Source organism: Rhinichthys klamathensis, unplaced genomic scaffold (genome assembly GCF_029890125.1).
Source record: "Rhinichthys klamathensis goyatoka isolate OS25496 unplaced genomic scaffold, OSU_Roscu_1.1 h1tg000114l_1, whole genome shotgun sequence".
Classification (NCBI taxonomy): Eukaryota; Metazoa; Chordata; class Actinopteri; order Cypriniformes; family Leuciscidae; genus Rhinichthys; species Rhinichthys klamathensis.
The window spans coordinates 4,875,633-4,894,429 of NW_026606651.1; the positions used below are offsets into that span (position 1 = coordinate 4,875,633).

Genomic DNA, 18,797 nt, shown 5'->3' on the forward strand with positions numbered 1-18,797 from the left:
GTTGCAGTACAAATGAAAAACTTGTCTACACAGTCTACTACTGTTACACTTAAAGTATACTTTTATACACTAAAAAGTTGGTCAATTTAGTCCCAAGTAATATTGAAACGGTACACTTACAAGTATACTTCTAGTACATTGATATTAGTATACTTACTACATAAAGTATATTTAAAAATAAAATGAACTTGAAGTATACTTATTATTTGTATATAGTAGTCAGAATTGCGAGATATAAACTCAATATTCTGAGAAACATTCTTTAAAATTGCTCAGAATTATTCGTTCAGAATTGTGAGAAATAATGTCAGAATTAAAAAATCACAATTAAAGATTTAATTGTGATTTTTTTTCTTTAAATTTTTTTTTCTGTAAAATTGTAAAGATTTGCTTCCCAACCTTGTGTTTGCACAAGTTATGTCCAATTTGTCACTCACTCCTAGTCTTTTGAATTGTAGGATAAAATCAGGTCCATATTGCATCTAATTCGGACCAAAATGTTTACTTACTACGTAGCATTTAAAATGAAACACTTGATTAGTGTGATTGATTGATCAGTAATTTAATGCCATTTTTCTGGCAAACCTAAATAGTTTGTCCTCAAAGTAGAAAAATTATTTGGTATGCATTTCCTTTGCCATGTTTCAAACTGGACTAAGTCGTAATTATTATCTGCCGCAATTGACTGCAGACCACAGATGCTTATCATTGACATTAAGGCAAATAACCCAGAATATTCCTACTGTATTAAACATCCAGTTTTCGCTTGTTAAGTTTCGTAACAGTACCCAATACTTTCTTTCATTCAGAGCCTAAGCCTAAATTGGGCACCATTGTGGTGTCTGAAACCCTCCCGAATAGCTTGGCGCTGTCCTGGAGCACACTGTCAGGCCACTTTGATGGCTTTGCTGCTCGTATCACTGACCGTGAGCAGCTGTATGATGTTGTAGAGCTCAGGCTATCAGGATCAGAGAGGAACGTTACCGTGATGGGTCTTATGGACTCTACGGTCTATGACATAGTGTTTTATGGTCTGTCTCGTGGCCGTCAAACTCCATCAGTTTCCTTCAATACCAGTACAGGTACTGTGCAAGTTTTTCATGCTTCTATCACGACAAATCAGGACTTAACCAACAGAACTAACAAATTTACAAATTTCTGAAACTGACATTTTTGTTTGTTTGTTTGTTTTGGTACAATTGCATGCATGTAATATTTAACATGGTTATTTGAATGACTCCAACGGCCTTTTTACACTAGGGGCCGGATTTACTAAACAGGGCAAATTAGCGTGAGAGCGCAATCCCATAAAAGCGCAGATGTGAGTGGAAAGTTCTGCTCGTGACACACACACAAATGAAAGAACACAGACGCTGCCGGATCATTTCCATAATGATCAACGCAATCTACCACGAGCAGTGCAAATTAGCACTGATACAAATACCAGTAAATTGACGAGCGCAAACCTTCGTAAATCACCTTGCATGATTCATTTAAATTCTCTCCTCCCATAAATTTTGTGTCTAAAAGGGAAACTCCTACAAATGCATATGCAATAAGGTCAACCGCAAAAATAACCGTGTTCACGGCTTTTCAGCGCACGTTTTTCACTGCGTGTCTTTAGTAAATCCTGACAGTAGCTTTTGAAAGCCAAGGGTTTGCGCTGGTGCAAGCTGTTAAATCTGGCCCCAAGTGTGAATTTTTATCAAAAATTAAAGAAAAAAAAAACATTGGAACTTGAAGCAAAAAAAAAAAAAACACACACTTCACTAATCCTCCCTCTGATGTTTCTGTTTGCAACATAATCTGCTGTGCTTGAAACATGACATGATTGCGCATTAGGAAAAGTAGATTTGCAGTGTGGAAACTCTTTTTTGCATCTGTCTGACCACATGTTGTTTAGTTATATTAACACAGATGTATGATTATTTTGATTCATTCCCGTTTTTGTCAATGCATATGCATGCAGTTGTATATTGCACCCACTGAATACTCGGTTATTTTACAAAGAAAGCTCATACAATAATAGCTTAACATTGACAAATGAATAAGTAACATTTGACAAATAACAAGCTATTTTGACCTTGCAATCACTGCAGAATCATTTATACATCCTCACCCTGTATTGTCCCCTCCTATAACACTGCAACTACGGGACCCAAATGAATCCTGTACCACGTATCCCAGCGTCATTACCTAAAGTGGGAAACCTCACCGTTTCGGAAATTACCCCGTACGGATTTCGGGTGTCCTGGGAAGCAGATTCTTCTGAGGGCTTCAGCCATTTTCAGGTAAAGGTGTCGGACTCTGGCCTGCTGCTGGAGCCACAAGAGTTCGTAGTGCCGGGAAACCAGACCTTACTGGATGTTTTGGGCCTGATTACTGGCATTGGCTATGAGGTCAGTGTGACCGGGGTGTCAGGGAATGGGTTACAGTCTCGTCCAATCACCACAGTGGCTGTTACAGGTACCGCTTTCTGCTTTTCAACTGCACGTCACTCCTTCACCTCAGAGCTTTCACTGCCCAAGCTTAGTTTTTACTTTGTTGCGGAGCAAAATGTTTTTAATATCTAGCAGATCATATTTTACCGCTATTGCAATTTTTGCAGGGGTTGTACGCACAGGACATGTTCATGATTCTCTCTGATATGTTAGACACACAATACCATGACAAAAACCTGATAAAATGTACAGTTGCTCATACGCTCAAGATGCTTTTCTCGCCCCCAGCTGCTGCTGCTGCTTCTGATTGGTCAGTTGTTTTAAAATCAGTACTGACGAGAACTGTTATTGGTGGTAACACTTTATGGTCCACTTTAGACATTCTACTAACTATAAGTAACTTTGCAACTTCATTTCAACTAACCAATTAGTAAGATTAATATCACTTTCAACTGTAAAATGACTTTAATACAACTGTTTTTAACCTTTGAGCATAAGATTGTTTCCCAAAATTGTGATTGCAGTGTAAATACATTTATGCCACATTCTGTGTAAACGCACATTTATCCATGGTGCTGCTTCAGATCCGGCTTCTATTGGACAGACTGATCGAGAAAGGCTCAAAAGAAAATACGGTAACACTTTATTTTGATGGTCCCTTTTGAACATTCTGTTGACTATAAGTAACTTTGCAACTACATGTCAACTTATTCTATCCCTAACCCTACCAGTCTACTAATACTCTACTAACACTCTAGTGAGAGTTAGTAAACCTGTAGGTGCAACGTTACTTATAGTCAACTGAATGTGTTAAAGGGACCATCCAAATAAAGTGAAACCGAAAATACTAGAAAACAAAAGTTCAAAGACCTATAATGCTTATGCAGATGACCATTCAAAATAATGAACATGTCCAGTGTTTACACTTCTATTCTAGATGACATGCCGTTTGATCTAAGCTTTGGTTGGGAAACTCAACTACCTCCTCAATACTATCCCTTGTTTATTTGCCAGGTCTCCTCCATCGATAAGTCTTTTTCTTTGTTTCAAGTGAACAATACATGCTTCACTTGTCCCACATGTCTGATGCCATATTTAAACTGTTTTCTTTTCTACTTAAATGGCTGGCAAAAACTATATCCATCGATATCTCATATAAGTCCCATATCATCAGGTTTCATCAAGGTTTTTCACCAGCATGAGGCCTGAGATCTTGTATGATGCAGCTCAGAAGGAAACAGTCTTGCATGAATGTCTTGTGTAAGTGGCGTGCATGATTTGCAATGCCATATGGTGTCAAAAGTCATGAAGGGACGCGTATACATTGTTGTTATGTGTCCATGGTTTAACTAACACGAGAAGTAGTCATATTACTTGATGCATGTCGAATGGTTGGAGACCGGCAAGGTAGTTGGAAATGAACTCGTTGAAACGAGAAAAAGACCCATTTCCTCTCGTCAATCAGAGGCAGAACCAGAGATTGAGCACCTTTTCGTGTCGGACGTCACCCCTGAGAGTTTCCGGCTGGCCTGGACGGCAGAAGACGACGTTTTTGATCGATTTGTGCTCAAAGTTAGAGATTCGAGAAAGCTCTCCCACCCTCGAGAGTTCGTTGTGGCGGGCGATGAAAGAACCAAAGTGTTAACACAGCTTTTGGGGGGAACTGAGTATGAAATTGAGCTTTACGGTGTCACGTTGGAACATCGCTCCCAACCCGTTACTGCGGTTGCCAGAACAGGTATTGTGTTCAGTGTTATAGGATTGCCTTTCGCATCATTTCTGGATTTGAGAGGGCTTTCTTGGCTGCAATGTGGTGGAAGTGTCTTTAACAACTAAATAACACTCTTCGTCCTGAACAGGTACTGACTGATGTGTTAATCTTTGGTGCTCCATGATTTGAAATGTATCTATCATGATATGTTTCAATCCAGGGTTAAAGTCAACAGCAAATACTGAGGTTGAAACAGTGCTATCTGTGGTCCTCTGACAGTTTCTTTCTGTCATTTAAAAGATTCAGTTTGTCCACACATTTTGCTGTTGTCAATCAGTGTCTTTTCTTCACAAGAATCAACGTTTTTTCCATTAAGAAAGACTGATAACACTTTACAATAAGGTTCCGTTAGTTAACATGAACTAACAAAAATGTATTAATGTTAACGTTATTATTCAATATTTGAGAGAGTGACAGATTCTGTTCGCAAACATTGCATTTATGCATTAGCAGATGCTTTTATCCAAAAGATGCACAAAAGCACCACATTAAATACAATATTCAACAAGAAAAATACATTGACCAGGGCTTGAAAAGTTGGTGCTTTAGGGGATAAATGTTCAACTTCAGTTCATGTTGACTTTAACCTTGCATGCTTTCGTGTCTCTCACGAAGGAACGTTCATGTGTATGTTCATGCATCCAGAGAAAAGTCTCCTGATGTTCATGTCACTACTAAACCATCAAGTTACATGTTTCTGCACATCGCTGTTGGGAAAGCGATGTTCATTTGTCCGCATGCCCTGAGCACTAATGATTCTGTGTTGGTTTATGTAAATGGTCTCATCTAAATAACATGCCTTCTTTTTATCATTGTCTCACTCCAGGTAAATTTGTGGAATGCAGTTTAATGATTTTGGCATGATTGATCATGGCACAAATGGGAGCTTTTGTGGATGTTTCTTGGAATGGAAACTTGCACTATTAAGACTAACGAATCTTTCTTTTAGGCCTTTTTCATTGCACCAGGGAAAGGCCCGCTTCTCCTGCAGTTCAGTGTTTGGTGCCGGTCTTTCTTTGTCCGTTTTCCAGTGGCTGTGTATTGATTAACAACATATCTAAATGGCCATAAGGACCCTGGGTGGAACATTTTCCCAATTTTCAGCGTTTTCTTCTTGACATTGCTAAATATATATATATATCTGCTTTGCTGTCTGGCAGGCCTTGGAGTTCTACGAGACCTTCGTTTCTCTGACGTCACGGACACATCAGCTGTGGTTTACTGGACCGTACCGCGTGCCCAACCGGACTCCTTCAGGATCACTTACTTCCCAGTCCAAGGAGGCGAGTGCTGGTCCTCTTCAAACCCTAAAGAATGCTTGAACACATTACTATAGCTATATGCAATGTAGTGAATATACTATAAACCACATTATTGAAGTATATTCAAGTAGCTACTATACTGTAAATTCATTTGTTATTGCTTCTCTTCTGTGTATTAACAGGTACACCCATGATCGTGATGGTGGACGGGTCACAATCTCAGGTTTCGCTAATAAATCTGAGTCCTGGAGAGATGTATCAGGTGTCAGTTATTGCAGTGAAAGGTCTGGAGGAGAGCGAACCAGTGTCCGACACTTTTACCACAGGTCGGTTAAGTCGCTTGACTGGTTAATGGTGTTTTCTAAGATAAGCAGCCGTATTGCTCAAACCGAGTGTTAGTAATCTGAACAAAACCTTAAACCTAAATATAATATATAATATAATTAGTGCAGTCAAGTTGATTGGTTGTGATTAATCACATCTAACAAAAGTATATATATATATATATATATATATATATATATATATGTATATATCGATTGAGATGGATGGATAGATAGATACGGTAGATACATACGTACATACATAAATAGATTAGATACATATATATCTGTGTGTGTATATCACATCATACAAATGTAAATATTTACAAACTTTTATGTTAGTTGCAATTAATCACAATTCATCGATTTGACAGCACTATATATATAATAATATAATATAATTAGTGGCATCAAATTAATTGATTGTAATTAATCACATCTAACAAAAATTTCTAAATATGTGTGTGTGTGTGTGTGTGTGTGTGTGTGTGTATATATATATAACAAATCAGTAATTCATGTACATTCAAATGTAAAGACATGAACATTTATACAATTAAATGATCAATTATATAAACTTTTTTATATTAATAAATATACATTACATTTATTTTGTATATAACAAATTGTACCTTGAAATAGTTTTTATTTTTATTATTTTATATATAATATTCATTTATTTAATTAACGTATAACAAAATAAGTCGTCACATTTATTTCTATAACACTTTATATAATACAGATTATTTCAAAGCAGCTTCACAATAATTAACCAATTTTTTTTAAAGTGTTAATAATTTTTTTTTAAATCATCAATTTTGAAAACAAACTCAAAACTAACCCGTTTAAAAATGGGTTTACTTTATTTAGGCTATATTTTATTTGTTATAGCATAGCAAAATATAGTTTTTATCTTCATTCTTTACTTTTATTTTTTAATGAATGCATTTGTTTGTGACCTCCAGCCCTGGACACTCCGCGCAGCCTGACCGCTGTCAATGTCACTGACGCGAGTGCGCTGTTGCTCTGGCAGCCTGCAGTTGCGACTGTGGATGGATACTTCATCACATACAGCGCAGACACTGGTGGGAACCTCCTGCCATCTCTTGCTCTATTTGAAGTGTTCTTTATTCATGTTTGACTTGCATGCATTGTCTCTACTGAGAGCAAAAATGGTTGTAGATATGTCAGTGTTGCACTGCAGGACACTGCTGTCACTGATTCCCCAAGATACACCCACAACTATATAAACACACCTGTTATTCAGTTTACTGCTTTATCATTTTAGGCTCTATAATTTCTGCTGCTTGTATTTTTCTCTGAAGTGCCCGCGATATCAGAGCAGGTTTCTGGCAACACGGTGGAGTTTGAGATGACTTCACTGGCTCCAGCAACTGAATACACAGTCAATGTTTATGCCATAAGAAACCAAGAGAAAAGTGCTCCAGCGACCACAGACTTCACAACAGGTGAGATGCAGTCACAGTCAACCATTACTAGTGCTGCAGCGCCTCCTATAGGCCACACCAGATACAGCTTTACTGAAGTGTTTAAATGGGGAATTCCCATAAAACAATGAGGATTTACATATAAAATCATAGTGAAATTATGTTATGCATGTGCAGTGTTTTGCATATATTTATGCAAAACACATCTTTAATATATTAACAATATGATTAATATCAAATATTTAAGATTAAAATATAAAAATAGTTTTACGTGTCCTGATTGGAAAAGTAAACCATTTAATGTATCACAAAAATAATTATTTACAAAATAATAATTATTTTACTAATAATAGTAGTATATTAAAAAGCAGCTTTAACACAACTTTTGTTGTTGTTGTTGTTTTTTTTAAGAAATGTCCTATACATTTCTCATAAGTGTTCTGATTGAGAATAAAAAACATTTAATGTATCACAAAAAACAATTTACAAAATAATAATAATGATAAATATTAATAGCAGCTAAAAAATAGCTTTTAAGAAATTAAAACCATTTCACGTATTAAAAAAGTTTTTTTTTACAAAATAAAATGATTATAGCCTAAAAATAATAATTTTTTAAAATGTTGATTTTTTACATTTATTTATTTGTTTGCATATTGTATGTTTTGTCTAGCATTTGGTAATCAATACAAAAAGTACCCAATGTACCTACCTGGATAATGTTATGAAAAATTGCTCACTTTTTTATTCTGCTTTGTCAAAACAACAATTCTGTAAATAAAAATGTATTCTCCCATAATGCATCAGTGATATAAGTTTTGGAATGTTTCTTCACTAAAAATTCTGTCATTTTATTTCTCTGTCCGAATAAGCATGAATGTGATCTGGTTGTGTGTTATGTAGATGTGGATGCTCCGCGTGATTTGGTTGCCAGTAATATTCAGACAGAAAGCGCTGTGCTCTCCTGGAAGCCTCCCCGGGCCGCCGTCAGCGGCTACATACTGACCTTTCAAACATCGGACGGGGATGTCAGGGTCAGGCATTTCTCACATTCTAGTCACTTTCAAAGGCCATATCACCTTATTGTGCAACACGGAGTAAGCTACACTACATGTGCATGTGTGAGACTTCTGATTCATTCATTAGTAACCGGTAAAACTATTTACAGTACAAACCAGATTTATGATTTGTTCATGATTATAATACTACATTAAGATAATATAATATAAAGCAGCATACTGTCATACGGAGTGTTTTTATACAGGAAAAATAACCAGAAGAGTATGACACCGGAAGCCTTGCACATTCAAGTTGTATTTAGAGTACTATATAGAATTTATGCAGACTTTCTGTCAAAATTATTAGTAAAACAAATATAAATATGTTGCATCCATTAGTAATTTATCTGGTGCCAGGCAAAATTTTAAACATCTGGAGAGTGTTGCTGCAGATTATAGAATTATATTTCTGGATACAATTAGACAACATTTTATAATGCGCCTTTTTTATACAAAGCGCCGCTAAAACACGTTACAAAAACAAGCAAAGTAATACACCATACATAATAGCAATAATTTTTCAATATTAAAAGGTTTTGCTAAAAATGTGGGGGTTTTTTTTACTGATATTCAGAGCATAACTGATGTATGTTTACACAGGAATTGAATCTAGACCCATCTGTCACCTCACACGATCTGTCGAATCTGAGAAGCACCACAGAATACACCGTCAGGCTTCAGGCCGTCTCTGAGGACATGAGGAGCAACAGTATCAGCACGGTCTTCACCACTGGTCAGTCACTTTCCTACACAGACACCGCTGGCTCTTATGTAGCACAAATTATATTAGCTATATATTACTATTGCTCAAACTATAGGGCGTTTTCAAACCTGTCTTGTTGGGAGTGTTTATTTCAGAACCTGGGATGTTTTATTACTCACTGTTACTACTAAACATTGGAGGTCGGATAGACGTGCAGATCATGTCTATATTGGGTCTGTCGGTCCATGACCAATTCTGGACATCTATTTGACGTCCAAACTAGGTCCACTTTTTGGACGTCCAACTTAGACGTCATATTGACATTCAACATTTGACCTTGGAACTGGGTAATTTTTTGGACGTCTATGACAGGTGCATGATTAATATGTAATATTTTTTTATTTATAAATATCAACATTGTTGTTATCAATTCAGTGATTAATACATATGAATACAGATTATTTATTTTTAGCTCAAACAGTAGAGCGTTGGCGCTAGCAACACCAAGATCATGGGTTCGATTCCCAGGGAAAGCAAGAACTGATAGGAATGTAAATGTGTAATACAATGTAAGTCACTTTGGATAAAAGTGTCTGCCGAATGCATAAATGTAAATACATGGTACAGAAAACATGTCCTCCACTCTTTTGAAACATGGGACTACAGTTATAGAAGTTGTGTAAAAAGTAAATATGATGTTGAAAAAACGTCCACAAACGACCGCATTTGGACTATAAATAACCCTTACACGGAGGTCCCACGAACGTCAACATTAGACATAGACGTCGGAAAAATACGTCGTCTGGCGTTACAAAACAACTTGGACGTCCAGAAATGACATAGAAAAGACGTCACTCCGACATCACATTGCGCAGTGGGATAGTTCAGTTACATCGGTCCACTGTCCAGATCAGAATTAAAAACGAACTCTGGACCCAACAAATCAAGCTGTATGATAATTCATAATTGGAAATGTGTTGCGTAAAAATCGGTGTCTGATTCTGTGGGTGAACACACATTAATTGCATTTGAAAACCAAAGAGTGCCACTTCATCTTAGAAAGCTAACTTGTCAAGCTATCTTGATTGCATAAACACATTTTGGTTTGCTTTGAAATGTTGCCGTGTGAAATCAAACTAAACCAAGAAGAAAATGTAACAATTTGAGTCCATGTTTTGGAACAAAGCAAATTATCTAGTTTGAAAAATGTGAATAGAATTATGGGTTTGTTCAAATAAAGACACCATGCAATAAAATGGACAATTTTTATTTTAATGGAATATTGTTGGACCAAATATATAAATTTAGTCCAACAGCAAAAGAAAAAAAATCCACAAAAGCATTTCTATGGCTTTCCAGAAGAGAAAGAAATATTGAGAGATTGATTACAGTGGTCAGAAGAGAGAAAATGTCACTCGGCCGTTGTCTTAGGCACGTTCACACGACAAGATGTACTAAAAACTGAAAAAGCTTTCCTTTCCGCTTTTCACGTAAAAAGTACACAACGTTGTTAAAATGATCCCCGTACACACGGATCCGCAAAAACGCTGTATTCTGCTGCCATGCCAGTAGTTGGCGATGTCACTATGTAAAGAAAAATTAGGTGCCTATAGACCAGGGGCCTCATGTATCAACACTGCGTATGCACAAAAACACGGCGTACGTCAGCTTTCACGTTCACGGCCAGATGTACTAACAGTGAAATTAACGTAAGAATGTGCGTTCCTCCAAGTAAACTTCATGTCTGGCGTACGTACATTTGTCGTGATTTTTGTCCGTTGGCGACTCATAGAGGCAATAAAGTGAAGTGGCAAACATTACACTACGAATTGTTCTATCGCACCACCAGCTGTCAGATATTGCTCATAATTTGTAATTTATTAATTATTTGACATATTATTGTCACACGAGTTTTATTAAAATATTATATTATGCAATTAAGTAAGAACATAGGCTATATAAAGCATGTCCAAATTGATACAACCCGTCTAGCAATGGCAGCGTTGGCTTAACTAGGAATAAAAAATAAACTTCATTAATTCGGTCAGTAAAGATAAAAAAAGAAAGTAAAATTTTTATTCAGCAAGGACACATTGAATTTGTTTAAAAGTGAGAGTAAATGCATTTATAATGTTACAAAAGATTATAAGATTTCTATATCTGTTTGATTTAAGTTTTTATTCATTAAAGAATCCTGAAAATACTATATCACGGTTTCCACGAAAATATGAAGCAGAAGCACACCAGTTTTCAACACTGATAAAACTCAAAAATGTTTCTTGATCATCAAATCATCATATTAGAGTGATTTCTGAAGGATCATGTGACACTGAAGACTGGAGAAATGATGCTGAAAATTCAGCTTTGATCACAGGAATAAATTACACTTTACTATATATTTACATAGAAGACATTTTCAGTGAAATTTCGTTTCTTGCTTGCTTTAGCCATGTTCTTGCAGGTTTCTTTTGCCAAATTGGACTAATTACCATATTTAAATTAATTTAATTGGGGGAGGAGACTGGGTGGGGCGTTGTGCTCGTGCATGTGCGCTCAATTTTACGTTAATTGGGATGTACAAAAAGAAAATGCGTGGGATCCTTCGTACGCAGAGATTCATACATCTGCTTTTTTTGCCATGCCATCAAGCGGTGTCTCTGGTCGTAATCAGTCCTTCACTGACCAATCAGCGTCCATTAGCAAAATGCTAGCGTGTTATGGGCAACAACAACTCAACCTGTAAGAAATCGAAAGGACATAAGCACTCGTTCATTCAACTTTCGACCTATAACCCATGTTGAACTTGCAAAACCTACATTCAAATCTGAGATTTCTCAATGACAATTGGGTAAAAGAGACAAATTTAGCCGTCTAGCCCCATTGACTCCCATTCATTTTGCACTCGGACGATCGCCCCCAGTGGAACTCTGGTGGAACTACAACCAAAATTCGGTACAATAGGACTTAATAGGGAGTGGCCAGGCTTTCCGTAGACGGGCTTTGATAGAGCCCATTGACAACAAACCCACCGTAAACTGTCACGAGACTATCTATGGTAGCCCATAAGGGATACATTTTTTTTTTTTTTTTTTTTTTTTACGCGACACACGCAACGACGGGCCGCACTAAAATTAAACTTTAATGTCAAGTAGGGGGCCACAAACGCGAGTTTGAGACCCCTGCTATAGACTGAAGTTTCTGAACATGTAATATGTCACGGTGTGGTGTGGGTTGAAGAAGACTCAAAGTCCAAAGGCTCCAATACAAACGATTTACTTAAAGTTTACTCACAGGTACATACAGACAGAAAGGATAACACACACAACCACACTCTAAACACAAATATGAACAAAGTTACATAAACGAGAACCGACAAGGACTGACTGAACAGAGGGAAACTTTAAGTAGATACAAATGAACACTGCCGAGGTGAGGACAGGTGACACAGATGATGATGACGATGAACAGGTGGGTAATGAGGGAGTGAGTTCATGTGTGGAGACAAGAGGGATTCTGGGAAGTGTAGTGAAGACGAGGACAGGATGGTGCAGACGATGACTGTGACATAATAACCATGCACATGACGTCACATGTTTTTTTTTTACAAATTCAAGTTTTTGTAGTTTGTACATAGACGAGGAGGGTATTGTTTTCAAAAAAAGTTCCAAAACACATAAAAAGTTTTCTGTTTTTAGTTGAAACCGGTGTCATGTAAACAGCCCCTCAGAAACACTCGCACAGCAGCGTTAACTAGATTTCTGTAATTTACTGCCAAGATAATATAACAAGGACATAGTGTTATAAATCTACTTTACGTTTTTTTTTAAATGAAAATATATTTAAAGGGGTGGTTGATTATGATTTCACTTATCTAACTTTAGTTAGTGTGGAATGTTGCTCTTTGAGCATAAACAACATCTGCGAAGTTACAACGCTCAAAGTTCAAAGCAAAGGGAGATATTTTCTTTTAAAGAAATAGCTTTTTAAGGACTACAACAAACGGCTGGTAGGAACTACAGGACATTCATCCCTGGTTAGTGACATCACCAACCCTAAAATGTACATAAACCCCGCCCCTGGAACACATCTAGATGTATGTCACGTCTACACGTCTATAATATGTCTTAGATGATAACCACATAAGCTACATAAATTCATCAACTAACCATTCAGAATGTTGTCACTTCTTCTTGAGTCTCTCCATCTTTGTCTGACTCCGGTTTGAATATAAAAGGCTAAACGTTTTTGAAATTTTCAGGACACAAGCTGTTGTAGCTCCGCCCCCTGGGCTGGGAGCAGCAGCTCATTTGCATTTAAAGGGACAGACACAAAAACGGTGCGTTTTTGCTCACCCTTAAAAAGTGACAATTTTAACATGCTATATAAAAAATATGTGTGGGGTATTTTGAGCTAAACCTTCACATACACACTCTGGGGACATCAGAGTCTTATTTTACATCTTGTGAAAAGGGCATTATACCACCCCTTTAAGATGTTAATAACTGTGGGAACGTGTCACCTCAGTCTGTGAAAACAATTGCAATTTCTGTTTTATGCCAACTTTAACCCTTAGTAGGAGCAATGGTAATAGTGATACTTACCTTAGCAAACACAAAATGATTATTGACTGTTTTATTGTGCAGTCAGGTGTCATTTTGTATGCATAAAGTTCTTTAAAAATAAATTGATGTTTTCCTTCTGGATAACATATCAAACAGTCTTGGCCAAGTGAAAATTCAAACCTTCATCTACATACCTTTATAAATGATGTCAGTGATTTTGCATTGTGATGTTCATTATTAGTGTCTGATTCTTGAATCAAAGCTTGTTTTGTGTGTGCAGCTGGCATGCTCTACAGAAAAGCCAAGGACTGCTCAGAAGCTCTGCTGAACGGAGAGACGTCCTCCGGCCCGTACACGATTTACATAACCGGAGATGAGAAACAACCGGTCCAGGTGTACTGCGACATGACCACCGACGGCGGCGGCTGGATGGTGAGTCCAGATGAGCTGTGCTTACGGTAACACTTGGCCTAGTTTTGAGTGTGCAACTTGCAACTTACAAACTATGAATTTAACTATACGTAACGCTACGGATAAACTAAACATTTACGGAAGCCTCGGACCTGGAGTTACATTGGAATAAAACAGCAGATTGATTAATTTCATCAATTAGCTCTTTTTTACCTGACAGACTTCAGTCCTTTAGACATGGAAATGTTGACACTTATATAAGAGAGAGCATTTATGTGAAAAACGTACTTTGTTAGCGGCTCTTTAACATAAACCAGACCTAAACAGCGCATCTCTGTGTCCAATGGTCTGTGTTGAACATTTATTAATAAATAAATGTTATTTCTTATGTTTTTTGTATCAGTATTTATTTATTGATTCTTATTAACTTCAAATACAGTTTCTGAATGTTATTTACATGTACAAATACCTTATCCATGATAAAGTAGTATCTTATTTAAATGGAAACATAATTTTACAAAAGAAGTTAGAATCAAGGATAAACTGAAATTCACTCATTTCAACACTTCTGTTCATGTATTTGAAGGCTGCTAATGGATTATTGAGGGTAAACGAAATTTTTATGTGACTAAGCTTTACTTTGTATATTAGTTACATTCTGCCTTAAAGGGATAGTTCACCCAAAAATGATCCCATAATTTACTCACTCTCAAGTCATCCTAGGTGTTTATGACTTTCTTCTTTCAGCCATACACAATCGGAGTTATATATATTAAAAAAATCCTGCCTCTTCCAAGCTTTATAATGGGAGTGAATAGTACGTTATATTTTGAAGCCTAAAAAAGTGCATCCATCCATCATGAAAGTAATCCATACGGCTCCAGGGGGTTAATAAAGGCCTTTTGAAACGATGCGTTTTTGTAAGAAAGATATCCATATTTATAACTTCATAAACTATAATCACTGGCTGTAAAAAAAACTGTATCATCTCCATTATCCACAGGTGTTCCTACGGCGTCAGAGCGGCAAGGTCGATTTCTACAGGAACTGGAGGAATTACTCTGCAGGATTCGGTGACACGAACGATGAGTTTTGGCTCGGTGGGACTACATTTGACAGGCCAATGTCATTATAACATTACGATCTACTCAGTCCATTTCTAAATCTGCATTCTCTGACAAAGATTGTGCATCGTTGTCTTTCAGGACTGTTGAATCTTCACAAAATCACAACGGCTGGTCAGTATGAGATACGTGTGGACCTGCGTGATGGACCAGAGACTGTGTTTGCTGTTTACGATAAATTTTACATCTCAGACACTCGTTCTCGCTACAAGATCCAGATTGGTGCATACAGTGGTACCGCAGGTGAATAAGATTGAACATTTACACTTATATTTATGCATTTGGAAGACGCTTTTATCCTAAGTGACACAATTTCGCATACCACTGATAATCAGTGTAACTTGCTGGACGTCTTTGACTTGCTTCTTGCATCTTCTGCATGACGTGACATTCTTCAGTGAAAATGCGGCACTATTAAAGTTCAAATAAGTGCAACTTTTTAAAAAAAAGTCTCTAGACCTGCAATGTGTCTTGCATTTTTAACGCAAAACATGTCTTGTGTGAAGGGCCCCTTAAAGTGTATTCAAGGTGTTATCATGCAAATATGACGATCATAATAAAGATAATTTCACCCATGAATACATGCATACTTAATGTTACTACTTTCTTAGGGGATTTCTAATATTTCATACCCAATGATTGCAAAGGTTTTGTAATATTAAGTGTCTTTGTGTCTCTCTTAAGGCGATTCCTTGTCGTATCACCAGAACAGACCCTTCTCCACATATGACAATGACAATGACATTGCCGTCACCAACTGCGCCCTCTCCTACAAGGGAGCGTTTTGGTATAAAAACTGCCATCGAGTGAATCTGATGGGGAAATATGGAGACAGCAGTCACAGCAAAGTAAGGAACACATCGAGTAATATCCTCTACTCATAGACAAAAGTAGAATGGTTTTGGCCAATTACATTTTACATCAATTTTTTTTTACTGGGTGTTTTAAATTAAAGTTAAATAACAGAAACATGATCCGACTTATCTCAGTAAAATGGCAAAAAAATATATCAGTAACACTTTACAGCAAGATCCTGTTAATTCAAGGAGTAGTTCACTTTCAAATGAAAATTAGCCATGATTTACTCACCCTCAAGCCATCCTAGGCGTATATGACTGCTTCTTTCAGACGAATACAATCGGAGTTACATTAAAAAATGTCCTGGCTCTTCCCAGTTTTATAATAGGAGTGGATTGCAACAGACTGAAGCTCAAAAACATGCATCCATCAATCGTAAACAAACTCGACACGGCTCTGGGGGGTTACTGAAGGCCTTCTGAAGCAAACCGATGAGTTTGTGTAAGAAAAATATCCATATTTAACACGTTACAAGTTAAAATTCTAGCTTGCGGTCAAACGGCCATACGCAGTCTACTTGCGTCTAATGCGCAACTTACGAAATTTGTGACGTCAGAAGTAGCGTAGTGCGTCATGGCGTAGCGTAAATATTAGCAGTACCTCGCATTACTCGCATAAGTTGCGCTTCACACTTAAGTGGAATCCGTATGTTCGTTTGGCCGGAAGTTATTTTACTGTATAAAGTTTTAAATTTTAATATTTTTCTTACACAAACTCATCGTTTTGCTTCAGAAGGCCTTTACGATGAATGGATGCATGATTTTGAGCTTTAATCTGTTGGTTGCAATCCACTGCGATCATAAAACTTGGAAGAGCCAGGACATTTTTTAATATAACTCGGATTGTATTGTCTGAAAGAAGAAAGTCATATACACTTAGAATGGCTTGAGGGTGAGTAAATCATGGGCTAATTTTCATTTGAAAGTGAACTAATCCTTTAATGCATTAAATATCTAGTTCTGTCATGAAACTGATCTAGATGACGCTGGCTTATTGATTTATTACATGCAATCACATCATTACCGCATGGCACAAGCTGATTGGCCACTGCTGATCCTGCAGCCAATGAGATTGATTGCTCAACATTTAAATAGTCTGGTTCAATGTTTGCTGTAAGCTAGTCCTGCTCTCCACCTCTACTATGGGATTTATGTATGTCTATTCATTCAGCAGCTGCATATCTTACATGCTCAGAGCAGTGTGTGTGTGTGTGTGTGTGTGTGTGTGTGTGTGTGTATTAGTAGTGGTGAGTCCATACTTGCTCTGCAGCAGCAGCGTAGCAGATCTAGTCTGCCAAGGCCAAATACATTACATATTTGATTACATGCTAAACTATTCCAAGAGTTGTCATGATTGACTTACAACAATGAGCAATAAATTTGTTACAGTATTTAATTATCTTTGTTTTGCGCTAGTTAATTAAAATACAACTGTTCATTGTTAGTTCATGTTTGCTCAGGTCCATTATTTTAATAATTTATTAGTACGTTTTGAAATCAACCAAGAATAATAAATGCTTTAGAAATATTTTTCATTGTTTTTTTCATGTTAACTAATGTAGTTAACTATAATTAATGGAACCTTATTTTGAGGTGTTACCTATTAATTGGGGGCTCGTCCGGGATCGTCCGGGTGCTTGAACTCGAGGCGCAAACCTTACGTGTTCGGCCAGTTCCTATACCACCTTCCTCTACTGATCTCGATGAGTCTAAATCTGACTTCAATATAGGCAAGTACGTCAAGTCGGTACCGCCTTTTTGTGAAGCAGAAGGAGACTCTTATTTTATTGCTTTAGAGCGTGTCGCCTTTAAATTGAATTGGCCGAAGGACATGTGGACTCTGCTGCTTCAGTGTAACATGGTTGGGAAAGCACAGAAGGTGTGTGTGGCTTTGCCAATTGAGGAGTCATTGGACTATGACACTGTGCGAACAGCAGTTTAAGAGCATACGAATTGGTGCCAGAGGCGTATTGACAAAAATTCTGAGCGTGTTCAAAGCAAGCCAAACAAACTTAAGTCGAGTTCGCCAGAGAAAAGAAAACGCTTTTTGAAAAGTGGGGTTTTGCAGGTAAGACTACCCCTTATGAGGGGTATCTTGCTGGAAGACTTTAAAATTCGTGTGCTGGAAAGTGTTGTTGTTTATTTAAATAAACAACAAATGTTAAAGCTTTCTGATGCGGCGGTACTTGCAGACGAATTTGCGCTTTCCCACCGAACCGTCTTTCCCTGTAGTCGTCAAACAAAAACCTCCTTAGCGACAGAGTCTATGGTTTGGGGAGGATAGATATGCATCCCAATGACCAGTGGTCTGAATAACTTTGAAATTTGTAAAAATGGGCTATTTTTAACTTAGGTATTCCATTAGTTAAAAGTATAACCCCACCCACACTTAGTGCTTAACACCCCTACATATTAAACTTTCAAATGTTTTGTAATTACATTTATTTCACCGATTTTAATTCACAGGGCATCAATTGGTTCCACTGGAAAGGTCATGAGCATTCGATTCCATTTGCGGAGATGAAGATCCGGCCAGCAAATTTCAGAAACTTGGAAGGCAGACGGAAAAGATCATAAGACTTCAAATGTCCCTCTTTCTTTTATCTCCAAAAACCCCACACAGTCAAAAGCACGATACAACCCCTGAGTGAAAATCTTCTAGTGATACAAACTTTGTCTTTCGCCTCAATGTTATTGGATGCCACAGAAGTTTCGTCAATCCTTTTTATATGTTATAAAAGGCTGCATGATTACTGGGAAGTTTTACATGAAACCTGACACATGATATGTGATATTTGAAAGTGATTTCTTCACTGTTCAAAATCTTCCTATAACAA

The 18,797-nt window shown here is 37.2% G+C and overlaps 1 protein-coding gene across 8 annotated transcripts in view; it reads left to right on the top strand.

Moving 5' to 3' along the window:
* The window catches only part of tnca (tenascin Ca), a 99,002-nt gene extending 80,205 nt beyond the window's left edge, over positions 1-18,797 (top strand). Inside the window, exons 17-30 of one of the 8 annotated variants that reach the window (XM_056254863.1) lie at positions 810-1,082; positions 2,188-2,466; positions 3,907-4,179; positions 5,373-5,495; positions 5,657-5,800; positions 6,763-6,882; positions 7,123-7,266; positions 8,149-8,279; positions 8,904-9,036; positions 13,849-14,000; positions 14,983-15,079; positions 15,185-15,346; positions 15,788-15,951; positions 18,427-18,797. In XM_056254863.1, the coding sequence (XP_056110838.1) occupies positions 810-1,082; positions 2,188-2,466; positions 3,907-4,179; positions 5,373-5,495; positions 5,657-5,800; positions 6,763-6,882; positions 7,123-7,266; positions 8,149-8,279; positions 8,904-9,036; positions 13,849-14,000; positions 14,983-15,079; positions 15,185-15,346; positions 15,788-15,951; positions 18,427-18,537 (2,306 nt within the window). In that variant the 3' untranslated portion in view covers positions 18,538-18,797. Of the gene's footprint in view, positions 1-809; positions 1,083-2,099; positions 2,467-3,906; positions 4,180-5,372; positions 5,496-5,656; positions 5,801-6,762; positions 6,883-7,122; positions 7,267-8,148; positions 8,280-8,903; positions 9,037-13,848; positions 14,001-14,982; positions 15,080-15,184; positions 15,347-15,787; positions 15,952-18,426 lie in introns of those variants that run through there. The other 7 variants (XM_056254864.1, XM_056254865.1, XM_056254866.1 and 4 more) reach the window with 7 other exon arrangements.